The following is a 25,324-nucleotide window of genomic DNA, read 5'->3' on the forward strand; positions in this document are numbered from 1 at the left end:
TGACTGAGTTTATCCTGTGACTTTGATGTTTATCCCCCAAATTGGGCAGTGCCTTTCTCCCCCAGGGTTTCCAACAGTGTTTCACATGCTCAGGAAGGATCCCCAAGTGCCAGTTCCCTTTGAAAGGTTTAATAAAAGAGTATTTCCAGGTGTTCCTGCACGTTCTCACTCCCTGCACATGCAGTGCTGTCAGTTCTGGGGGTGAGGTTTGCTACTGGTATTTAATCAATTCTGGGAACCACCAGCAGCTTGGGGAGAGAGGGCAGGTGAGGGGCTCCAGGAGGAACCTCCTCCAACACGGGTGTGGGGTCCAGAGGTCTTGGCAGCCCCCCCATCCCCACAGACTCCAGGCAGGCAGGGACCAGCTCTCACTCTTTAATGTTTCTCTGCAGCTGCACGAGGCCCTGGGGCCAGGGCAGGTGATGGTGCCCAGCCCACCCGTGGCCGCAGGGGTGACAGCAGTTGGTGACAGCAGTGCTCCCAGCCCAGGCTTCTCCACTGAGGTGCTCCCAGAACAGCTGTGGGTGCCCAGGCAATGAAGGGCTGCCACTGGGCGCCTCTGCCCTGGCACACCTGGTGGCTTTGGCTGGTTTAGGTCCTTCAGGTGCCCTTGGCAGCAGTTTTGGGGCAGTTTCCACGCTGGATGCTGGTGTTGGTGTTGCCGCTGGAGTGTCAGTGATGGTAACTCAGCCAGAGCTCCCAGACAGCCCCATCAGCACTCAAGGAGCTGAACGGGCACAGCTGAGCCAGAGGCACAACAGAGCCCAGACAACAGCCCTTGGCTCTGCCCCAGGCACTCAGGGGTGTCACTCCCATCCCTCAAGGCTGGAGGAGCTGAACCACAGGGGACCCAAGTGGTTGTAGCTGGTTATAGAGGCATAAATAGGATGAGAATCCAGGCTTCCTGAATTCCAAGCAATGCTCTAAGGCCAAAGAGCAAAATTAAATATTTAAAATAACCAAACCAGCCTTTCTCAGCTGGTTGGTGCCAGGCAGGGTCTGACAGTGCCAGTGCCAAGTGCTCAGCCCTGGACACAGCCAGGCCCCCATTAGAAATCAGGAAAGGATTAGGGAGGAGGGTCTGTCTTAAATAAAGAAATAAAATTTAGAAAGCATTAAGAATTACATTAACCCTCTGCTAATCATTAATATTTACACCAATTAAAGTTAGTTGATGTTGTGTGGCCTGGCATCCCTGGCTATGCAAAGTATGCCCAGAGGAAGACCCCAGCGCACACACAGAGGAGCAGGTTGATGTTCAGGATGTGTTTCACCAGTGGTTTCTCCTCCAGGGAAGCCACGGGCAGGGGCTCGGGTTTGGGTGCACTCTCGGCGCTCTCCTGCCTGCGCTCCATCCCACAGAGCCACAGGAAGGTGCTCAGCAGCTTCGAGCTCCCCTTGGCCTCAGCTGCACCTGGAACGAGAGTCAGGAGGGAGGGATGAGTCTTGCCAATGCAGTGACTCCCAGGAACGTCTCATGCTCCTGTGCAAAGGGTTTGGACACAGAAACACACCCATGGTCTCTACATGAACACTCGCTACGCTGGGACCCCTTCAGTCAGCGCCTCTGGGGCTGCAGGACCAGTTCCATCCTCCCTGGAGCTCTGAGCTCAGGTTCTGCTCCTCCCAGCATTTTAAGCCACGATAAACGAAACCTAAAAACTGAGTTGTAGCTGCCCCTGAGCCTCCCTGGGCAAGGGCTGCCCTAGTCCATCCCTGCCACGCCTCTAAACTGGATTTTCCCAGTGCCTTGGGACATATGTGATTTAACGCTGGGAAGGCAACGCTCATGTCCAACAAGTGTGAGACTTCCCAGCAGCGGGAGAGCTGTGCCGTAACTCATTAACTCACAACAGCTTGTTACAGATCAAAGGAACACGCAGCAAAAGCTGCAACATTATATAAACGGGCTGATCCTGGCAAAAACAAGGGATGCGAATCATCACTGCAGAGTGCACAGGGCGTTCTACACACGGCTGTACCTAATACCGACAAGTTTTAAAAAGTGCAGATCCTCCTTCACTGATCTGCCAAGAACTCGGCCCAGGGCTCTGGGTTCTCCCTGCTGCTAGAGCCGATCAGAAAACACTGCTGAAAAACAGAAAGGGAACTTCATCAACATTGTTGTGTTTTCCTCCACCCTCCCTTTTTCCAACCAGTTCTGGCAGCAGGTGCCACGGTACCAGCTGCTGGCTGGCACGGGATAATGGCCATGGCTCTGTATCCCATCCAGCTCCTTTGCTGCAAGCTTTTATAATGTCATTGAGAGTTGGAAAAGAAACTGAACTCCTGCTTAGGTAAAATGTCAGGTAACGCCTTTTTCCTCCTGGACAAGAGGAGACTGAGGTCAGACCTCACTGTGCTCTGCAGCTCCTCCTGAGGGGCAGCTCTGGTCTCTGCTCTCTGGGACAGGGACAGGACCCAGGGAATGGCTGGAGGTTCAGGGGCAGGTCAGGTTGGAGATCAGAGAAAGGTTCTTCCCCAGAGGGTGCTGGGCACTGCCCAGGCTCCCCAGGGAATGGGCACGGCCCCGAGGCTGCCAGAGCTCCAGCAGCATTTGGACAGCGCTGCCAGGGATGCCCAGGGTGGGATTGTTGGGGTGTCTGCGCAGGGCCAGGAGTTGAACTCGATGATCCTTGTGGGTCCCTCCCAACTCAGCATATTCTCTGTTCTTTAATTCTATGATTCTTTCAGCACGCCCTGAAGCTACGGACTTCCAGAGGAAGGAGTTTGAACGTCCCTTGTCTTGCAGGCCGCTAGGAACGCCAGGGGCTGTGAGGTGTGGGGTTACTGAGCACGACCACTTACATTTGTTACCATCTGAGCTATTCTCGGGAGCAGTGCTCAGCTCGAGCTGCAGCGCGGCCGGGTCCTTGGCAGCGGTGGGGCCGGGGCTGGCTGCCAGCTCCTGCTTGGGCAGAGGATCCCCACGAGTGAACCAGGTGAGCCGAGTTATCTGATGGCATGAAGAGTGGTGTTAAGGAAACTGCTGTCCCGGGGCTCAGGGGCGCCTCGGCCCCGCACTGCCCGCAGAGACAATGCGGACAGGGCCGCAGTCCGTCCTCCTGCCCTGAGGGGCTGCCCTGGCCTCTCATGGGTTGGTTTTATCTGGGACACGACAGCTGCTTGTCCTCCTGCTCAGAAGGATGAGTCTGTAAAGTCTGTACTGAGGGGACATCTCGATGTGCGACCATCCCTGGGCTCAGACTGAGAGCAGGTCAGGAAGGAGCAAAAAGAACAGAAATTGTGGCCAGGCAGGGTTGGCTCAAAGTGGGGGTTCTGAGAGAAGAGACAACAGGTGGGAAATACGGGTTTTTTCCTTCAAATATCTAAAAGACTTATTATAGAGGGATGTTCTCAGTGGCAGTGTGGATAGAGAGGGATGAGCACCACGTAAAGCTGGAAAGATTCAGGCTGGAGATGAGGAAGAGCTGTTACAGGGAGGACAGGTGAGCTCTGGACTGATCACGCACCTCCAGGCATCTCCCTCTCTGAGAATGTCTGAGTTCAGGGTTAGTCCTGTTTTGAAGCAAGAGGATGTGCTGCTGTGAGAGCTCTGAAGCTCCCCTGCCCCTCTCCTTTCTGCTCTCAGCACCAGTAAATCTACTGAAAATAGTCAAACTGGCACAAACCTGTTCCAGAGGAGAGGTGCTCTCTGCACTGGCTCTTTGCTGCGAGTAAAAATGTTTCCTCGCTAAGTTAGTAAGATAGTTGGTAAAGATGACCCAGAAGCTGGAATTTCTTGGAAAATAGAGGGGAAAAGGCTAATTTGACATGGATGAAACACACACACTTGAACTTAACAACAGCTCCTGGTAGAATCTACTGTTGACTAGTCTCCAGGGTGGGATTTGTGGGCCCCAAATCAGAAACAGCAGCAAAGGTGCTGGAGCAGAGGAGAGGTCACTGCTACAGGTGTGACCATAAATCAAGAGCAAATGGAGGCTTCCATCTCCTGCTTATTTATCCCCAGGGATGTAGCATGGGGCATCCTGGAAAGCACTTAGGGCTAAGGGAGCAGAGGGGTGACGCACCATTTCAGGGGCCGGGGGCTCGGTGGCCATGCTGACCACGAGCATGGTGATGGTGGAGATGGCCGCCAGCACCATGGAGAAGTAGAGGTAGTGCATGTACTTGACCATGCCAGGCCGGGTGTCGGGCTCACCACACTGGGGCTCAGGGTAGATGAAGTCCAGCACCAGCCGCACAAAACCCAGCAGCAGCCCCAGCACCAGCCCCCAGAAGGCACCCTGGAAAGGAAGGGAATTCTGTGTCGGAGCAGCATCCAGCCAGGATGCAGGGCTGCTCTCAGGCCAGCAGAGTCGGTACCTTCTCGTTTGCTCTTTTCCAGAAGCAGCCCAAAATGAACACCATGGCCACGGGCGGCTGCAGGTAGGAGCTGATGGACTGGATGTAGATGAAGAGCTGCCCGCCCTGGCCAGCCTGCACCAGGGGGATCCACAGGATGGACACCACAGTGAGCAGCAGCACAAAGACCCTGGGCAAGACAAAGGGGCCATTCCTGTGAGCTCAGGCCCTGCTTTTCCAGTTGCTCAGCGTGACACTCTGACCTAGGTGTCCCACAACCATAAAGCCTCCACTGCCATCCTCCCCGAGCCTGTGCAGGGTGGTGTCACCCCAGCAGCTGTGCCCAGATGTGTGTCTGGCACTCGGGCTCTGATCCAGCTCATCCCAGTTCTCCCCACCTGCCAACAATCATGAGCTCCCACTCCGAGCACCGAGGACGGAAGTGTTTCCAGAGGTCCATGGTGAAAATGGTGCTGGCACTGTTGAAGATGGAAGTCAGGGAGGACATGAGGGCTGCAATCATCACTGACATCATCAGGCCCCTGAGTCCTGGGAACAAGAAGTAGAGCCACCCTGAGGAACCCTCAGTAGCTCCACTGCAGGGTGGCCTCGGGGTCTTTTGTGGGCTAGAACAGACTTTTAAAACTGGTTTTAGCTCCAATTTAAAATGACAGCAATAGGTTTGTCCCACACAAACCTCACTGAAATGACAGTTCCAGGGTATTTTCCTCTCTGAACTTCCCTCCCAGACGCCTGTGACTGCCATGTGCCAACCCCACCAGTGCCAGAACCATCACCAGGCTCTTACCTACAGGCAGAAGCTCCAATACCAGCTTGGGATAAGCAATATCAGAACATCCAGAGGGGTTGCCACAGATTTTTTGGCAAATTTCCGGGTCTGCACAAGCCACCAGATCTGAAATAAGCAGTGGGGAGTGAGAGGCAGCTTTCCCAGTCACAATACACCAGTGTCTCTGAACAAGTTCCTCTGCTGAATGTTGTAAACTGCTTTCTAAGGGAAATACTGGAGAGCTTGAGGAGCTTCCAGAAAATGACACAGGACTATCTCAGCACAGGGATGTCTGGGGCTGCTCTGGGAGGATCTGCATCCTCCAGCTCCTAACTGGAAGAAAATTTCTTCATGTGTTGGGCATCTGATGCATTGGAACCTCTCAGCTTATTCAGGAAAGGCTTCTCCAGCTCTGTGGAGTTGGCACAGGCAGAGGGAGGGAAGAGATCTCTCCCTCAGCACTTACCTGGGAAGAGAACCCGGCTGATCATGCCTGGCATTACCATCATAAAGAGGGGCAAAATCTTCAAGTAGGAGGTCATCAAGGAGCCTCCTTTGGCGTGGGAGAGGTTTTTGGCAGCGAGGGACCTCTGAACAATGACCTAGGAATGAAGGAATGGGTTTGGTTGGCTGCCAGCAGCAGGAGCTGGCTGGGATGGAGCGATCCCAACTTTGATCTCCACTGAACTCTGCAAGTCTCAGAGGGTGATCACAGAGCTTGGCTGTGGCTCTGGAGTTGTTGCTTTGGATCCTGACTCCTTTCAGAAACACAGGCACTGCTTGTGCCATTCCAGCCGAGCCTGGAAGGACACCGTGCTGCAGGACCTGACCCTCACCTACCCATGCCCAGGATTTTCCATTCTTCCTGCACTGGGGACTTCCCTGACCCTGTGGAGAAGCCTGGCCAAGGATCAGGACAGAGCCTGAAACAAGCAGCATTAAATAAGAGAGCAAGAAAGCACAACTGGAACAGCAGGAGGTGTTTTAGGGCTTCAAGTCCCTGGCTCTCATGGTGTCACTGGGAGGAATGGGAGCCAGACGCCGGGAAAGGTGAAAGAAGACATTCCCAGGTGGTTCACAAGGAGTGAAAGGATTAAGTTAAAAAGCAAACAAACAAACAAAAGACTTCTTTACAGACTGGGATTAACACACAAACACATTCTTACCACCTTTTCCATGGAGATGATTACTAATATTTAGTTGTGCATATCAAGTTTTCCTTCTTTAAGACTTCACCATCTGACTTTACTGATGTAAAATAAGATTTTACTGATGATACCCCTCAGAAAGAGTAAATCAATCCAGGTGAGGTCTCAATCCCCAGGTTTGTAATCAGATTCAACCAACTACAGGAACAAGCAGTTACCTACCTGATCTGTGCACCAGTACCACAGGGATGGGATGGTCATTCCCACCAAGACTCCTGGCCAGGGCAGGTCAGAGTTCACAGGGTCTCGGAAAATGTGGAAAGCATCTTCCCTGGGCAAGCCACAGCTGCTGTTTTCCTTGCGGATGCTGGGAATGGCATAGAAGTATTTTGCCTGCAAACCTTCAAGGCCACCAACTTCAATAAAACCTGAAATGGGTCATGAGAAGCTGTTACTGCATCCCCCCAGGTCAGGACTCTGATTCCAGTCTCTGGTTCACTATGGGTGATGCTCCACAAGTATTCTTTAAAAATCAGAAGCTCTTGATTCTCACACTGGGCTGGGGAAGAGCAGACACTCACTGCTGGCTGGAGGAGGTGCTGCCTCTCCTATGGGATCACAGAATCCTGGGATGCTTTGGGTTGGAAGGGAGCTTAAAGCCCAACCAATTCCCACCCCTGCCATGGGCAGGGACACTTTCCACTATTCCAGATTGCTCCAAGCCCTGTCCAACCTGGCCTTGGACACTTCCAGGGATCCAGGGGCAGCCACAACTTCTCTGGGCAGCCTGTGCCAGGGCCTCTCCACCCTCACAGGGAAGGATTTCTCCCTAATATTTAACTTGGTGAAGTTTCTGTCATAGTTTTAGTGACAAACCCCCAGGAAAACACTCACTGAAGACCATGAGGGACACGGCCCCGACGAGCATGATGAGGGTCTGCAGGGCATCAGTGTAGATCACGGCTGCCAGGCCACCTGGGAGAGCAGAGAGGCACAAACTGGGATGAACTGGGTTTGCTCTGTCAGAGCAGTTCACACTTTGCACAAGTTCTTGCCCAGCAGCACAAGCAGAGCCCTGAACCTGGCTGGGGGTTCCGTCCGTGCTGGGGGGAAGTTTGGCCAATGACAAAGGTTTGAGTCATCATGAGTCACCATTTTGTCACTATAAGCCAAAAGCAGAAGCAGTTCTACGGGAAATGCTTGGGAAAGTGCTACAACAAAGCCCAAGCTGAAAACGAGGAGAAAGAAAAAGGGGTTGTGATTTTACATCACTGGGGGTGAGCAGTGGGAAAGGAATAACCTTTCTTTGTTTGGGATTTCTGCTTGCTCCGTGCATGGCTGTTTTCCATTTGGCCACTCCTAAGCCCTGAAAGGGCATCCAAGCCTGGAGTCTTTCCGCATTACACGGCTCATTGTGGTGTAAATCCCTCACACCTCCAGAGAGCCCCAAGAAAACAAAGAAAATGTACCCTGAAAATGCCTTGGCAGTTTCTCCTTAAGGCAGAGCTGACCTGCGCCCACCTGGGGTGGCCTCTGAGGAGGGTTCACTTACTCTCATCTGTCATTTTTTTCTAAAAAAGTGAGTTTTCAATTGCTTTCCCATCCCAATATCCATATTCACGGCAAAACCAGGCTGCTGGGGGTGCAGGACATAGTGCATGGCATGAATCACGGAATCCTGGAATGGCTTACGTTGGAAGGGAGCTTAAAGCCCATCCAGTGCCACCCCCTGCCATGGGCACGGACACCTTCCACTGTCCCAGGCCGCTCCAAACCCCATCCAACCAGCCTTGGACACTTGAATGTCTCAGCTGAGTGGGCAGGTCAGTGGCAGGGTCAGGGGTGGGGTCAGTGCAGGTCTGTCCCCAGCACGCACCGGACACGGTGTACACGGTAGTGATGGCCAGCAGCCCGGCCACGGCGATGTACAGGTCCCAGTGCAAGGCCTGCTGGATGAACAGGGCCCCGGCGTACATGTCCACCTGCAGAACAGCACAGTCACACAGTGCACTGACAACATGACCAAACTCCTCAAAGCACCCACCCCCTTCCCTGGGAGCAGCCTGGTTTGGACACAGCCCCCCAGCCCCCACAGCATCTTCCCCCATAGCGCATCCCTCTGCAGCCCCAGCTCCTCCCTGCCACAGCAGGACAAGGGCCAGCTCACTCTTAAGCCAGTTTATCATTATTGGTGGTCACAGTGGTGACAGTGAGGGGATGACAGGGCTGTCACGAGAGGGGAGCGTGCACAGCTCTGGGACAGAGGCATTGGGGTGGGGTGAGTTTCTCTTTCCCCAAGCCCCAGGGTGGTGGAGCTGGGCTGGCCAGGGCAGGGATTGGGGAACCTGCCCTGCAAATCCCCCCTGCCCGGCTCCTCCCCAGAGCTCCCCTGGCTGCCACAGCCCCAGCTTCCACCTGGGAATTCCTTCCTGCTGCCATGGGGACTGGGAGATCAGCAGGAAATGTGTCCGGTGCTGGGCCCAGCCTTGCCCAACCAGCTCTGCAGCTACGTGAAAATGCTGTGGGTGAGGAGAGCTTTGGGACAGGCAAAGGGGCGAGCACGGGAGGACAGACAGGTGTAAAAGCATCCTGAACACAGGAGTTGCATTATCAGAGATTCCATCAAACAGTCTCTTTTATCTAGAGGAAAATCTGAGCCTTCCCCATCAGTGCCATCTGAACCCCGGGACTCGCATCCATTTCATACAATCCTGGGGTGGTTTGGTTGGAAGGGACCTTAAAGATCATCCCATTCCCACCCCTGCCATGGGCAGGGACACCTTCCACTGTCCCAGGCTGCTCCGAGCCCTGTCCAACCTGGCCTTGGACACTCCCAGAGATCCAGGGGCAGCCACAGCTTCTCTGGGCACCCTGTGCCAGGGCCTCCCCACCCTCACAGGGAGGAATTCCTTCCCAATACCCCATCTATCCCTGCCCTCTGGCAGTGGGAAGCTATTCTCTGTGTCCTGGCACTCCAAGCCCTTGTTAAAAGTTTCAGGAGGTTCAGCGGCAGGGTCAGACACCGTGTCCCACTCATGGCCCTCCATGTACAGGAAAAACCCCAGCAGGGATCTGTCTGTTTTCACGGCTCCGTGCCCTGGCTGGCAGTTAATGAACAGCCACCAAGCTGTTGTGCAAGGCTTGATTCAGTTATTTATTCAAACAGGTGCAATAAACACTTTTCTTCTAACCCTGTCCCAGCTCCTCCATCCTCCTCCATCCTGCGATAACAGCACCTGGTGTGTGCACGGGCAATAAATGTGCAAAGAGGAGAAACCAGGGGAGCTGCCAGAGGTGCAAAATCTAACAACCACCATATCCACCCTCACAGCCCCACCTGTCCATGGACTATTGCTCAGAACACTGCCATGAGCTTTCCCTCCTGCTGTAGCAAGCATTCAGGTGCAAACTGAGAAGAAAAAAAAAAAAAAAGAAGCTACTCTTTTTTGTGTAGGTTCTCAAAAAAATACAGTCTCTCTTCCTTGGGTGTTTTGATAACAAACCCTTATCTGCTCATCCAGGAAGTGCCACTGGTTGCATTTCTCAGCACACATTTCCAAAATGAATTAAATCCAATCCATTTCCCTTTTTTTTTCTACTTACAGATATTTTGGTGAAGATGTAGATGAACAAGTAGAGAATGGCCAGGAATATCTGAATTCTTTTGCCTCCGAAACGTTTCCGCAAATATTCTGGCATGGTCGTAACCTATGGAGATAGATGGGGTCAGGGAAGGTGGGACATTCCCTGGGTCATTCCCAGAGCTGCCAAGGGCTCCCTATGGAGCTGTGTGGGTGTTTGCACTGGTACAGGAGCAGACGGGCCCTGGTGGCTGCCCTGGGCTGGTATTTGGCTCTTGGCAAGCACTGACTGCTGCGATGCTGGCACAGGGCTCTCTATAAACTATGATAGGGGAGTCTTCATCCACCTCCTCGGGGCGTGGAGCGGCTCTGCTCATTGCCAGGGGTTTGGGAGTGCCCTGAGCCCGCAGCCTGCAGTGCTGGTCGCAGGCAGCAGCTCTGTCCCCCCCAGCCAGGCCACAGGAGCAGCCCCAGGCTCTGCAGGAGCTGCAGGAGGGAGTTAATCCCTCACCACCCCGATGGACACAACAGCCCACACCTACCCCCGAGGCGATGTAGATGGGCAGGAAGAGCCAGGCCAGCACCAAGACACAGAACATCCCCTGCAAAGGGAAAAAGGAAGGGAAGGTCAGACGGGGTGCTCCAGGCTGTGCTCGGGTGGGACGGGGACACGAGGTCCCAGCAGCTGGGGACTTCCAGCTCAGCACCAGGATCCGGAGCGTGGGAGCAGCCAGGGCTGTGCCCTGGTGTGGAGGCTCGTTGGAGCCTCCCTGCACGGCCCGGGAAGGGCTCCAGCTGTGCCTCACTCACATTCCACTCATAGGCTGTTGCAGCAATTCCCGAGGCAGCTCCCGAGCCGGCCAGGCCGATGAAGTGGCCGCTTCCCACGTTGCTAGCAAACAGGGATGCACCCACCTGGAGAAAGAGAGAAATCAGATCTGGCCCTGGCACAGGGCATCGTTCTCAGCCTGGCGAGAGCACAGGGAAGCTGTTCCCCCACTCCTGACTGCAGAGGACATGAAATCCTCGTCAGCCTCTGCCACCTTCTTCTTTTCCCTACAGGTTCAGTGGCTCTGGCATCTCTCTCCAGCTTCTTTCACCATTCACTGCCAGTTTGTGGGCATGTTTGGGACCATCCTGTTTCCAAAGCATCTAATCTCTTGTGGGTGAGCAGAGAAGGTGGGGGGAACAGGTAGAAATATCAGGTTCTGGCACCAGCACCTACTGAGAGACCAGCCCAGCCCAGATGAGACACCCCAGCCAGTAGAAGAGCTCAGCATAAAGCTGTGACCTTGGTGGGGACCCCCAGGGAAGTCTGGAAATCTCCAGAAGCAGCCAGGTTTCGTGAGGCATCGGGCTGGGCCTCATCCTGCAGTCTCAAATCCGGGGGAAAAAAGCCAGTATGAAACCGGCCTTTGCAAAACACGGGAGTAACATTTGTTTGTTTATTCCTGTTTGGAGAAATGGGCTGTGCTCGGGCACATGTGCCAGTGTGGCTGCAGCCCAGGGCTGTGGGCAGGATGAGGACAGGGGTACTCACAGGCCACCAGACCATCTGTCCCCCGGCGAGGAAATAGCCTTTGACAGTGCTGCGCTGCGTCTTCCACATGGACTGTGGGCACAGAGAGGGAAGCACGGGCTCAGGGCATCACCCAGAGACCCTGGGTGAGAGACCCTGAGCTGCCATCAGGTGGAAGAGAAAGGTTTCCTGAAGGACACTTGCTGCTGGGAAATCCTGGGGGACGAGGGATGTGCCCTGAGCCAAACGCAAAGTTTTCCATCATCTCGGCGCCCTGATGGAATGTTTTGTATAATAAGCAAACTCAATCACTTCAGGTCAGAAAGGAAGGCCAGCAATTTTGGACAAGAGCTGTGGAATCCCTGGGTATTAGGTGCAGTCAGGAGGAATGCTCGGCATTGCACGTGTGACTCGTGGGCTCCCCTTCCCCAGAGATGATCCATGCAATACCCTGAGAGTTGTGCACCACGGCTAAAGGGAGCAGCTGCTCCTCTCTGCCTCCTGACAGCCAGGCTGTGCTTTTGCTGTCACAGAAGCCATGCCAAAGGATGTCCTTCTGCCCTAATTATATATAGACAATGTTATTCATTTAAGGAATTTGCTGTCAGGAGCCCTGTAGACAGGCACAGGTGATTTATAGGACAGCAATTCCTTCCTGGATGAACAAAACATCATTGTTAGCAATACTTTGTACTCAGCCTCTTCCTCACAAGGGTTCTCAAAACCTGGGCTAACACAAGCCTGGACAGCCCTCCCCAGGGACAGTGAGGACACTTCCCAGGCTGAGGAGAGGAGAAGGACCTATAAACACCAACTTTTCTGCTTGTTCAGTGGAGTCCAGTGAGAAGCAGCCCGATTCCAGCCAAAGCAAAACAAATTGAGGCTAAAGCAGCCCCATTTTTCAGCATAACAGGACACATACAAAGTTTTTAACAAGTGTCTGCTCACCCACAGCCCAACGGCGAGGACGAAGAGGAAATAGAGCACGAGCACAGCGATGTCTATGGGCTCCAGTGTCTGCTGGGGGAACACGTCCCACGAGGGGGTCACAGAGGCCGGGGGGATGCTGGTGGGATCCATGGCTTCCTGGGCGGGCTGAGCACTCCTTTCTCCTGATGCATATACCTGTGGAAGGATGGGTGACATGGGCAGGGAAAGCCCCAGGACAGTGGTGACTGGTCCTTGAGGATTTCAGGGTCCTTGGCTGAGGTGCTGCTTGTGCCAGAGCTCTGGGGAGGGCTCCTGTCTCTGTCATTTGCCTTCATCCTCGACTGTGATATGGAGATGCTGCCAGCAGGCAGGCCAGGTGGGTTGGTGGATTTCTTGTGTGATTTTCTAACTGGTGAGAAATGGGTGCATTAGAGAGAAGGTGAAAACAGCTGGAACAGAAGGAAGGAGCAGAGCTGGGGGTTACGGCCTGAGGGCCCCAGTGTGGCAGCACTGCAGGACTAGCCCCAGTGAGGAGCTGCTGCCAGAAACATGTCCCTCACAAGGCACCAGGATGTGACAGCACATGAACAGCCCTGGAAGCACTGGCATTTTCCTCCTTTGCCACACCAAGAGCTTGAGCCCCATGAAGAGCACTTGGGCCTCCTCCTGAGCCAGGCCAATGTCCCGGTAAGTGGGACCTGTCCCCTGCTCCTTATCAGGAACAGAGACTGGCAACATGTCACCAAGGAATATAAAAACCCACTTTCTTCTCCAGAAATGCCTGATGGTGAGGTGTGGTGTCACTGTAGGATCCCTGGAAGGACTCCCTGGAGCCCTCTGGAGCATCCCGTGGTGCTGCCCCTTGGCAGAAGGGGCAGGATAAAGTCCAGGTGAGGAGGTTGGTCGGGTGTTTGAATTAATGCAGTTCATTCCCATTTCCTCCTTCCCTCAGCTCAGCCACACTTTGAGAGCAGGGCAGGAGGTGAATGGCAGGTGAGGCCACCTCGGGCAGTCCCTGGCTCAGCAGTGGCCACTGCCGGTCCCCAAGGAACCCTCAGTGCTGCATAGAGCAGGTTTGGGATTGTTCCTCTTACCCTGCTGAGCCGAGGAGAGGGTTCCCCCAGAGAGGAGCGGTCACCAGCCTCGGTGCTGCCTCGCAGCCAGGACAGCCCTGGGTCCAGTCCTGGAGTCACCAGATGCCCGTGCCAGGTGTCTGCTGGTCCCTGTCCTGCACGTCTGACCAGGTCCTTTGGCCTCTCTTGCACTTGTAAGGGGACACTTATAGTCTGCCCCCTGCCAAAAGGTGTGGCTGCACCGGACCGGGGCACCCGGCACGGACGCTCGGATGACAGGCGGTCAGACAAGTTCTTCCTCTGAGCTCCAGGCAGCAAAGCCGGGCCAGGGCAGCCTCCTGTCCCACGGGTTTCACAACACCTCTTGTCCAGGTGTGGAGCTGCAGCTGAACCTGCCCTCAGCTCACCTGTGGCCTGAGGACTTGCCCAGAGCGTGACTGGCTGCACTCCTGCCCTGGCAGCACTGCAGGGCTGCCCAGGTGGGTGAACCAGGAGAGCACCAGAGTGGCAGGAGCTGCAGGATGGAGGTGCTGGAGTGCTCAGGAGGCCAAGGCCTGCCCTGTGCCCTGCAGCACCTCTGGACTCATCCACTGACCAAAGGTCGGGCAATAAATAAGGAATTCCCAGTGGCACGAACCATCCCAGCACCTGCTTCCCACAGCTGGGAGTTGTATCCCAACTCCACAGCCTCCAGCACAAGTGCTGAAGTTGGTAGAGAGCCATGATCTGGTTGAGGGCAGAGGTCCTAGCACCAGGATGGGACTGGGGACTCTCAGCACCTTGGCAGAGCCTTTTCCATGCCTTATAAACCCCCAGATCCCACTGGATCCCTAGTGAGTTCCTGCCTGGCAGGGATGCAGGGCACTGATGACCAGAACAGTGCTATCTTACCTCTTTAAGAGCCAGTGTGTCTTGGCTGCTGCCGAGTTTTTACTGGCACGCTTAACCTCTAAGTAGGAAAGGAAAAACAGGGTTTGGTATGTCAGCCTGGGGAAGCTGCTAACCCCACTCCCACACCTCCAACTTCCCCCTGGCACCACTGTTTCCTTCCATCCTGAGACACTTTCCATTCAGGACCCGTGGAGCAGGGCCAGAGAATCACAGAATCAGGGAATCTCCTGAGCTGGAAGGGACCCACAAGGATCACCCAGGTCCACCCGGGGTCACAGCGCGGTTCATCCGGAGCTCCAGCCGCACACAGGCGCGGGCGGCAGCCGGGGTTCAGCCCTGCGGGCCGGACAGGGCTGCGTCTGTCCCTCCGAAACGTGTACGGAGCAGGGGGGCAGCTCTGCAGCAGCTGCTGTGCCCGCCGGCAAAGGCAGGGAAGGCGGATGCAGTGCAGGGGACATTCCCGGAGCTGCCGCAGGTGCCTGTCCGGCTCCTCCTGGGCTAGCGCCGAGGCCGGGGTAGGAAAACGCAGCGGATTCCCAGATCCCGACTCTGCCGTGGCCCAGTGGAAATTTTGCCCGTTTTGTGAATTCAGCTCACAACCCGCTCTCCCCTGGTGCCTGGCACAGGCGGCGGCGCTTTCCTCGCCAGAGATTGTGAGGAAGGAACATCCGTGGCATGGAAATGAAGCTGCTGAAGCCGGCCCTTTATCAGCAGCGCCGGGGGGACGCAGCCCACGTGGCTCTCGAGTAACCCGGCGGGACCGTAGCGCTCTAAATGCCTCATCAAGGGATTTTTTAAAGTATTCCCAGGTCCATCCACCTCCTCCAGCCACCACGGCTCGCCGGGGCCCAGAGCAGCCCAGCAGAGCCCCGAACCCGACGGAGCTCCCGACTCGAGGTAGAAGCCGAAAGGGAACTTACTGCGCTCAGCTGGGTCTTATTCTGCTCCCCGCGCCGGGCACCAGCAGGGCTCTGCCAACTGACAGGCAGCTTAAATATTGCCAGAGAATCGGGGTTTGCCAGCGGAGCTGTTAACAGGGTCACAAGGAATGAGAAGGAATATTTATAGTCAAAGTTAAACTAATTGACCGAAGTTACTCTTTTGGTCTCCCGTGGCTCTGGTGAGAAGTGCATTATTTTCACTATCAGGGCTCCCGGGTCAAACTCCACAGAGTGCCATTCTCTTAAGCAATCTGTGCGGCTACGCAAGGGACACAGAACAATAAAAAATCTGGGCTGATGTCCTCTGGAGCTGACAGCCCGTGGCACAGGGAGGAGCTGACAGCCAGTCCTGTCTCTGTGTTTATGCCTGAGCCTTCCAGAGCGCAGGATCCATCCGTGGGCTGGGGTTTGTAACACACTGCTGAGGCTGTAGGTTAATCCCACAATCGAGTCGCTCTCTGGGAACAAGCTGGAGGTTTGTCTTCAGCATCATCTGTCCAAAAACCCTGATACACCATGAGGGCCAAGATACACAGAGAGTAGTCCTGAAGAGGGACTTCACAGCACAGCGAGAGACCGTGGCAGGAGGCAGCTCATAAATCCCTGGAATGGGGGCTCACAGATCCCTGGCAGCACTGCTGAGAAGCTCCTTGCTGGGCAGGTAACCCACGAGCTGGGAGGGCAGATGGAGAATGGGCACTGTCCCCTCACAAGCCTAATCCATGTCCCAGCTGTGGAGTTACCAACCAGAATTTTACTGTAGGTGACCTGCTAAGGGCATGTGTTAACCTGCCAGGGGGCAGGGTTGGCTGGGATATTGGGAATAAATTCTTCCCTGTGAGGATTGTGAGGCCCTGGCACAGGGTGCCCAGAGAAGCCGTGGTTGCCCCATCCCTGGAAGTGTCCCAGGCCAGGCTGGATGGGGCTTGGAGCAGCCTGGGATAGTGGAAGGTGTCCCTGCCTATGGCAGGATCATCTTTAAGTGTCCCTTCCAGAGCAAACTTTTCTGTGACTTGATGATTCCATGAAAAAAACAGTATCTGTATTTTATCTCATCGTTTTCCCATCACAGCTCTGATGAACATAATTGTACCTATTTAAACCTTGCAATTGGAGATGTTTTAATTTGATCTGCTATGATTTGGAACCCCCAAATTTTCCTAAAGGAGGATTCTCAAGGGCTGCAAATGCAGCACCAGGTATCTTGTGCTGCCTCCCAGTCTATGCCACCTTTTTCCCCCTGACTTACAGCCCTTCCAGCCTGAAGCTGAGATCCTTTTTTTGATCTCCTTGGTATCTTTCATGGCACCTGGAGAATAATTACAGATCGTGGCCCTTCAAGCCACAATCAAGGTACTTAGAGGAAGGGTTCCCAGGTGGTTCCACTCTGCCTTGGAGGTGCCTGGTACAAATGTGTCCCAGCTGTGATCCACCCTGACTGTACTCAAGCTGCTAATTTCCTCTCTGAGGTCTTTTTTCCTCTATTTCTTGCAGGAAAGAAGGAAATCCCTAAATCATCTGAGGTTTGGAATGTAACGTGGGATCTTCAGGGACACTGTTTCCTGGTCAATGTTAGAGGATGGAAGTGGTACCCATGGAGCAGGAGCAGCCACGGCTGCATTCCCTGCACTGCTCCCGGCTGCTGCCCCAGTTGTTATTTCCTTTCCAAGGACAGGCTTTCCTGTGAGGATGAGCCCATGGTCAGGGCTGACGCAGGAATTCTGTGTGAGGCTCAAAGGAGAGCACCCAGCCAGCACTGGCTGTGGGCAGGAATTACCTCATGTCTGCAAAAAAGTTACCAGAGCCCAAGAAAACAGGGGTGTGCAGCAAATGGCGTGTGTTGTGTGGGATGTGGTGAATGGAGGCTCTGGGACATCATTCTCTGGTGGTTTATGGGCTCAGCCTGGGCAGTGGGAGCTGTGATAGCCACAGTGGGCTGATCCCTGGGGTTGGTGGATGGGCCAGGGGGCTGGAGAAACATCAGGAGGGGTCTGAGCACTTCAAATGGAATCTCAGGACGAGTCAGGTTGCATGGGACCATTGGAGGTCACCAATCCACCCTCCCTGCTCCCTGGAGCGCATCCCTCAGGATCCTGTGCAGATATTTCAGTGTCTCCAGGGAAGAAAATGCACATGCCCAGCAAGGGACCCTGTGGGTAACTCTGCACGGAGCTGTTCCAGCCTCTGGGGAGCACCCAGAGCTCGAGCAGGCTGCTGTGAACCAGCTAAACCACAACACCTCATGGGAGCTGCTCCCTATCCATCTGCTCCAAGTGTCATGGGAGATAAATTGCCCCTGGACATAAACTCAACCTCAGCCAAGAATTCCTTTTCAGAGGGAAACAATTCACTGGCTCATACGTTCACTAAATGTTTTCTTCTGAAGGCTGGAGTTAAAAATCCATACTATTTTAAGAATTTGCTGCTCATTTTGATCCCTCCAGCCTGGATGCTGCAGCACAGGAAGGTCCTCCAGGCAGTGATTCCATACCAGCCCCAGCCCAGCCAGGTGAGACCCTGCAGGTGTCAGGGGTCAATATTAACAAGTGCAGAAGTGCCAGATGCAGGATTCCTCACACATCACCAGCAGCAATTCTGGACAGAAGACAGAGCTCTGTGCACTCAGGAGGCAGAAGGCAGTAGCTTTATTTTGGGAATAGCACATAGGCATTGGGTAGAGACTGAACTGTGAATATACATCATCCCATTATCAAATCATATCACCAGAAGTTCTGGCTCTTTGAAAATATTCACATAAAAATACCAAAGGGATTGGAGTTCTAACTATTTCAGAAAGTTACAACATGTAGCAAAATCTATGTACAGCATCTTCTGTCAGGACAGTTTCAAAACAACCTCCAGTGTTTTAAATATTGGATATGTTTTAAAAAAAAGAAAAAAAAAATCAACGGAATGCAGTGTGCAACATCCAAAAGGGAAAGAGGAGCAGAGGGAGCGTGGTCCTGTCCTAGACCTCTGGGAACATAAGGCTACCCACTACCTGGCACTTAAAGCTGTATAAACGGAGAACACTTGTGAAAATATACTTCACTTTCTACAGCAGGGTTTAAAAAAATACCAAAACCCGGAGATTTGAGGGTTGTAAGGTCTCCCATAAATAATGCACCGGTTGGTGATTGTGTCCTTGAGCGGAGGCTGCAGGACGAGCCCTTGCTCCGGCATTGGGTGGAGGGGTGACCTACACTGCGTTTGCTGTGGGGCTTCCACGGGCAGGATGTGGGAGCAGGCTGGGTTTGGAAGGCAATGGATGCGTTTTGCATGGAGGAAATGCTCACAAAGTCACGCACTGTGGGTCTGCTGCTGGGAGCTCACGGGCGCCGTGGCCCCCGCAGGCGCATGCACTGGCCATGGAATGCTGTCCCTCCATCCCAGGGGCAGCACGGGGGAATCCAGGCAGCTGAGAGACAGCCAGGCCTTGGGGAGAGAGGGACGTGCACGTCGGGAGGTGGGTGTGCACGCTGGGAAGTGGATGTGCACACATCAGTTCCCTGGGATATTCACCATGCAAACCGGTCCTACAGTAAAGGGACTCTCAGGATTCCCGACTGGAGCAGGGCAGGGGATGTGTTTCCCACTGTCTCTGCTGTGCCTCAGAGCAGCACTCGGGGCTGCAAGAGGACTCCTGCTCATTTTTAGGCTCTCAGGGGTTCTGTGCTTTCCAAGGAGGCATCAAAATGCTCAGGGCTTCTGTCTGCTGGCGAGTTCCAATAACCTCGTGCTGATGGTGTTACACTCTTGGGAAGGTTTCAAGATCCGTCAGCCTCTGGCACAGCTTTAAGCAAAGCTGACGGCCAGGAAGGACCCGTGAGCTGGGTAGGTCAGACCGGATCCGTCCTTGGGACCACGTGGACATTCAGAAGGGTTCTGCAAGATCCTATTGACTGGCAGTGGAGGGGGATTGAAGCTTTGGGGCCACCTCCAGTGATCTCTGCTCCAGTGTTACAGTCTGGTCAGGTGTGGTTCCAGCCCCACGTGCTCTGCCCCAGGGCAGAAGGGCTTGGAGAAGGACGGGAGGGGACTCAGCTCCTCAGGGTGCCAGAGGAGCAGGCGCTGGTGGCCGCCCTCCTGCTCATCCCCCCATGCTCCCTTCCTGGCTGACCTGCTCTGGCTTGCCCAGAACTCTGTGGCTGGGCTCTCACCCCGGCCCCAAGGCTGGCTGGGCAGAGCCCCCCACGCTCGGGCAGTGGCCCTGGGGGTGTGGGGAAGGTCTCCAGCGGGTGCCGGTGCCTGTTACAGGTGCTTGGGAAACGTGGGATAGTGGGGTTTTACCAGATGGGTGCGAAACCCTTGGCTCAGTGATCTGCTGGAAATGGAGGGTGCTAAGGAAGCTCTGTCAGGACCAGTGCAGGGTTTATCTTCGTGTCACTCTCACGTCATCCTCTGTCACCTGGGGTGCCTTCTCAGTGTCCACCTGCCCCGACCCCTCTGTCCGTGACTCTGCTGGGTGGTAGCAGGTGGCAGCAGCGTATTTACAACCAGACTGGACAGGAGCAAATTGCACTTTGTTGGCAATGAATTGTTGCACCTCAGGTGGCCGCAGGCCGTCACCAGGCGAGGGGGGAGGTCATCCTGGGGCTGCGCTGGCTCTCGCCCACCTGCACGTCACTGAGAGCCCGCTGTGGGACAGAAAGGGCAGCGCTGAGTGTGGGGCTGCTGTGGCAAGAGAAAGTTCAGGGTCCTGGCCACAGAGTGTCCAGAGAAGCTGTGGCTGTCCCATCCCTGAAAGTGTCCAAGGCCAGGCTGGACAGGGCTTGGAGCACCCTTGGATAGTGGAAGGTATCCCTGTCATGGCAGGGGGTGGAATATGGGATCATCTTTAAGATCCTTTCCAACCCAAACCATTCCAGGATTCTATGAACAACTGCATTACTCTCCCCTGGGGCTTGTGCTTGAGGCCTCCCTCAGTGTCCCATCCTGGGTGGCCAATTCGTATGTTAGAAAAATTGCACCTTATCAGCATTAGAAAAATTGCCTCTTACTCAGGCACAGCTGCTCCATCCCGCTCCCACCACTCACACACAAATAAAACACCTCACTGACACCTCACAGGAGATCCCTGGCTGGCTTTGAAGGGTTCAACTCACCTCAAACTTGCTCATGAATTCTGCAAAAATGCCAAAGAAGGCTTCAGAAGTTGTCATTTTTGAGTCTTCCCCAAAGAAGGACAACACCTTGCTGAACTCCTCCATGGCCTTGTGCTGCAGGTCATCCAGGGAGCGCATGGCAGGCTGGGCACTCTCCAAGAAGGACTGCAGGAATTGGCTTAAGGACAAAGAGCTGCTCCATAGGTCTGGTAGGGATCAGAATCCCTTATCAATCTCTAATCAAATGGCTGGGTTCCAGCCCAGCTGGCAGCAGGGAGCTGCTGCACAGGCACGTGCATAGGTGCTGGCAGGCTCAGCTGTCCCTGACAGCACGGGTCTCAAGAACAGATGTCCCAGCATGTTCCCTGGCCTGTGGCACTGGGGCTGTGCCACACAGAGGCAGCTGGGCTGGGAGGCACCACCAAATCTGCTTCCCATCCTGGCTGAGAGCGGGGGGGGGCGTTCCCAGCAGTGCTGAGATGGTGCCAGACACAGCCCTGGCTTTTCAGGGAGCCACAAAGGCACTGACACGGATTTACTCAAGGGCAGTCAGTGGGGGGGGATTTGCCCCTTTCACAGAAGGATACGGTCATGACAATCGCAAACCTGTCCTCGGCGGTGGCTGGCATGGTGTGACAGGCCTTCTGGATGTCACTCACCGTGGTGTGCAGGTCCTTCAGGTCAGCTGTCAGTGTCCTCTGGTTCACTGCAGGAGAAAAGTGGGGTCAGCAGGGCTGGGAGATGGAGGTCTGGGTTTGTTCCCATGGCACAGAGAGAGCCAGGAGTGTGGCCGTGGGTCAGGGGGTCAGTCTGTCTGTCTGCACAGAGCTGCACCAACGTCCTGCTGTCCAGGCAGGGTGCACAACCAGACCATCCTGCCGGGACCAGCAGGTTACCAGGAGCTCTTGGTGCTCACACCTAGAGATGCCAAGAGTGTCAAAAGGAGCCTGGAACATGTGAGGACAAGAAGCACACAGGACTCATGGTGATGGACACACAGGTGCCTGGGAGAGGACAGGAGGGACATCAGGATGAGGGGGGACACAATGGCAGGAGTTTGGGCAGCTGGGAGCCTCCAGTCACAGAAGGGTTGTTTAAGAGTTAGGCCAGATACAAATTCCAGCTGGGAAAGGTCCAGATCCAGACCTTCCTCAAGTGGAAATTTACAGCTCCAGGCCTGAATTTGTTCCTTTATTTATCCACTGTAGCACTAATTCCCAAGGGAATTGCTCACAAACAGCAGTGATGGTGTGCAAGGGGAATGCAGCTCGTGTTTTGTAGAGATTCAATGCAACATTTAAAATCACAGAATCATGGAATCATTTAGTATGGAAAAGCCCTCTAAGGTCATGCAGTCCAACTGTTTCCCCAGCACTGCCAAAGCCACCACTAATCCAAGCACTGTCCCCAAATACCACATCCACACAGCTTTTAAATCCCTGCAGGGATGAGGACTCCACCCCTGCCCTGGGCAGCTGTGCCAGGGCTGGGCAGCCCTTTCCAGGAGGAATTTCCCCAATATCCAACCTGAACCTCCCCTGGCACAGCCTGAGGCCGTTCCCTCTGCTCCTGTCCCTGTTCCCTGGGAGCAGAGCCCAACTCCCCCCCTGGCTGCCCCCTCCTGTCAGGGAGTTGTGCAGAGCCACAAGGTCCCCCCTGAGCCTCCTTTGCTCCAGGCTGAGCCCCTTTCCCAGCTCCCTCAGCACCTCATGGTGCTCCAGCCCCTTCCCCAGCCCCGTTCCCTTCCCTGGACCTGCTCCAGCCCCTCGGTGTCCTCCTTGTTGTCAGGGGCCCAGAGCTGCCCCCAGGACTTGGAGGTGCCCCAGCAGTGCCAGCACAGGGAGAGGCACTGCCGTGGTCCTGTGTCACACCTGACCAGCCTCTTGTGACACCACCAGCAGTGGATGGAGAACAACTCCAGCACGTGTGTGACTGGTTTTTATTGCAGAAAATGGAGCTGTAGGGTCCTTATTCAACGTGACACAGCTGTGATTCAACTGTGACCCCTCCCCAAGTTGCTGCACCCTCTGCCCCACAGGTGACAGTGGCAGCACAATGCTGGCACCTGCACGCCTGGATGGAGGCTGGGGCAGACTTCCTGGCGCTTCCATTCCTGTGCCTCCTTTGCACTTCCAAGATGCCTCTGAACTTGGGAATCATGGTTTCAAGTCAGAAGGGAATACCAGGGGAGGGGTCAGAGCCTTGTCTAGGCACTGCCAAGTGCGGCAGCGTGGGATGGGTGGCACCTCCCTGTCACTGAGCTCATCCCTTCCTAACGCTCAGGACCATTCCTCACTTGTTCTGGCTCCCATCCTGCTTCTGCCAAGGCTGTGCAGCTCCTGGCTGACCCCAGACTCAAACCAAACCCAGAAGCAGTGCAAGGACACAAGGGGCTTGCAGCTCCTTCTGATCCTTTACCTTTGGCAGCGAGCGGCACTGTCGGAAGATCCTTGGCAAAGCCCAGGAGCTCTGGGAAGTGTTGGCTGAGGGATTTGGCAAGAATGTGCAGGAAGGTGGATTTCCCATCAACAGTCTTGGTCGTGTTCAGCTGCAGCCAAGCAGAACAAGTGAGGATGCCCCCACAGAGGGAGTGGGGCTCACACACACTTGGGGTCAGTCACTCCCAGCTCAGCCCCACGCTCCCATGGTTAATGGTTAAACTGGACATTTGATGTTTACACACCATGTGTGCCCAGATTAGCGGTGTGGAGATGCCCCTCCTGCAGGGCAGGGCTGTCCCCCTGTCCCCACCCCTCAGGAGTCCCACTGCAGCCCCTGTGGGATGAGGACCTTCTCCCACCCACACCTGGGCCCTGGCCAGCCTTCCCTGGCAGGATTCCCCAGCACACTGAAGCACCAGACCCACAGCAGGGTCTCTCTGTAGTCCCCCCCACTATGGATCAATCCAGCCCCTCCACAGTCCCCTCACTGGCACCCCGGGGTCTCTTAGGAGGACAGCTTTGCTGGACACAAGGAGCTCCCAATTTCAGTGTCCTCTGCAGAGAACAAGCCTGGCTCTCCCTACCTCGGTGAGGAAGTTGATTTTAAAGCCCGTTGTTTTGCTGGTCTTGGGCTGCCCGTTGTTCAGGTAGTTTCCCATGGCCAGCACAAACTGCAAAGAGGAAACCAGGGGAGTGAGGGGCTGGTGACCTCCTGCACCTGTATCCTCTCACCTCCCAGCTCCTGGGACCCTGAATTTCTGTTCACCACCCATTAATGCGCAGACAAACATTGCCCCCAAGGATTTAAGGAGTTGTTGGGGGGGGTCACTGGCCAGGAGCTACTAAGGAGTTTCATCACTCATCTGGAAATGCCTTTGAGCACACGGTGACCTCATTTATCCCACCTGCCTTTTTTTAAAGCAAAACCAAATGAATTAACAACAATTTGGGACAGCTCAGCTCAGGATGGTCATGGAGGAATTGCAGTGGAATTTGTTCCCTCTGCCAGACACAGCCCATGCCAGGACCCCAAAAACCCCTCCTCAGGGGAACAGGCAGTATGGGGTGCACAGGGACCAGCCTGGAATGCTGCCCAAATGTGGGACACACCCATGGGTGCTCCTGTGGAATGCTGAGGGCCATTGGTGACTGTTACAAGAAGGAGGAACCCCTCTGACCTCCAGGATCTTTGCCAGCTTCTTGCTGCTTTTCAGCTCTAGGGAGGCCTTGCAAATGCACTCATAGCTGGCTTTGATCTCCTCGGTCTTCTCCTGCAGGGTGGTCTTGAAGTGCAGACTGCGCAGGCGGATCTTGTACTCGGGTACTGACAGCATCTGGGGCAAAAGGAGGGCAGGATCACCATCCCCATCAGCCACACTCCCTCCTACACGGGGCTCTTGCTGGCTTGTTGCCCTGGACATGGAAGCAGGATGTACAGGTGGCACATGGCGTGGCTGGGCTGGTTTGCTGCCACGGGATGGGGACTACATCTACACCAACATCCACAGGTGACTTTGTCAATAGAAAGTAAATCAGAGTTGGGCAAAGTTACAGTCACCAAGGAGCAAATGTGGTGGTGGTGGCTCTGCAGTTCTAAAGCAGCCATTGGGAGCTGCCAGACCCCTCAGGCATCAACCAAGCAGCAGCCCCACAGTCCCAGTGCCACCAGCTCCTCCCACCCCCCAGGTGTGAGTATCCTGCTGGCAGGGGACAAGGGGACACGGCGCACGCAGCCCCACTCGCAGAGCACAGCCCTGCCCGGCACCTGCAGCACAAACTGGTCGGGCTCGCTCAGCTTGCCGGGGTTCTCCTTGTAGCTCTGGAAGCGCTGCACCTCCTCCCCATCCGGGGCATAGAGCAGGAGCTGCTTGATGTGGGACGGCTCCAGGCGATCCGTCTCCATCGTCATCAGGATCTGGCGCAGCTCGATGTGTGACAGCTTCAGGTGGGCAATCAGGATGGCTGGGGGGAGGGAGGCATGTCACTGTCACCCAGTGGGGAAGGAGGGGACCCCGGGGGTGTGGCAGTGCTGGGGACACAGCAGGACCAGGACATCAACCTCCCCACAGAGTGAGACTCCTGCATGTGCCCATGTAGGCACAGCCCTGCGGAGGAAGGGCTTTCCACTCTCTGGGACCCTGCAGAGGCTGCATGGGGACCCCATGAGTGGATCTGGTCCTGCAGCCCCCCAGAGCACTGCATGCACCTCACCCACACACCAGGCTGGGCCGCCCTGGGAACCAGCCCCACTCCCACAGCCAGGGAGGGATCCCTGGCAGGGTCCCACCAAGCCCTCCCACCCTCCTTCCTACCAGAAGCACATCCTGGAGAAGCAGCACTGCTCCTCCACTGCCCCACTTCACCCCACGGGGCCCTGTGGGCTCTGCCCCTCCCCAGGACAACGAGGTACATCCCATCTCCATCCTTTCCCAGAAAGTTGCCTCTTTCCCCCTGCCTGGGGCTGAACCCAGTCTGAGGGAGCTCCAGGCTGCAGGAAAAGCCCATCCCAGCTGAGCTGTGCTCATGGGATCGTGCCCATGGGATTGAGCTTGTGTTCCTTCCCTTTACCTTTCCAGTTCTCTACATCCCACCTGTGG

General features: G+C 55.1%; 2 protein-coding genes across 7 annotated transcripts in view; both read right to left on the reverse strand.

The window, feature by feature from the left end:
- Positions 1-360: 360 nt before the first annotated feature.
- On the reverse strand, positions 361-15,236 carry SLC5A11 (solute carrier family 5 member 11). Of its 6 annotated transcripts, none has more exons than XM_069030171.1 (17): positions 15,161-15,196; positions 14,241-14,298; positions 12,295-12,471; positions 11,368-11,439; positions 10,638-10,742; positions 10,370-10,429; positions 9,850-9,954; positions 8,123-8,228; positions 7,141-7,221; positions 6,469-6,674; positions 5,565-5,700; positions 5,117-5,224; positions 4,707-4,857; positions 4,330-4,498; positions 4,035-4,250; positions 2,809-2,956; positions 361-1,414 (listed from the first exon to the last, which is right to left on the reverse strand). In XM_069030171.1, exons 3-17 carry the CDS (start codon positions 12,424-12,426, stop codon positions 1,200-1,202), a joined length of 2,010 nt encoding a protein of 669 aa, XP_068886272.1. In that variant the 5' UTR covers positions 12,427-12,471; positions 14,241-14,298; positions 15,161-15,196; the 3' UTR covers positions 361-1,199. The 6 variants fall into 6 exon arrangements, with proteins under 6 accessions (XP_068886272.1, XP_068886273.1, XP_068886275.1 ...); XM_069030172.1 differs by lacking the exon at positions 15,161-15,196 and adding an exon at positions 14,838-14,944; XM_069030177.1 differs by lacking the exon at positions 361-1,414 and adding an exon at positions 1,426-2,091.
- A 4,510-nt stretch (positions 15,237-19,746) lies between these two features.
- Positions 19,747-25,324, reverse strand: part of LOC138118932 (delphilin-like) — a 31,779-nt gene continuing 26,201 nt past the window's right edge. Inside the window, 7 exon segments of the mRNA XM_069030310.1 lie at positions 19,747-19,818; positions 20,287-20,451; positions 20,874-20,992; positions 22,705-22,834; positions 23,312-23,398; positions 23,906-24,061; positions 24,493-24,689. Of these exon segments, the coding sequence (XP_068886411.1) occupies positions 19,747-19,818; positions 20,287-20,451; positions 20,874-20,992; positions 22,705-22,834; positions 23,312-23,398; positions 23,906-24,061; positions 24,493-24,689 (926 nt within the window).

The sequence above is a fragment of the Aphelocoma coerulescens genome, chromosome 14 (genome assembly GCF_041296385.1).
Source record: "Aphelocoma coerulescens isolate FSJ_1873_10779 chromosome 14, UR_Acoe_1.0, whole genome shotgun sequence".
Taxonomy (NCBI): domain Eukaryota; kingdom Metazoa; phylum Chordata; class Aves; order Passeriformes; family Corvidae; genus Aphelocoma; species Aphelocoma coerulescens.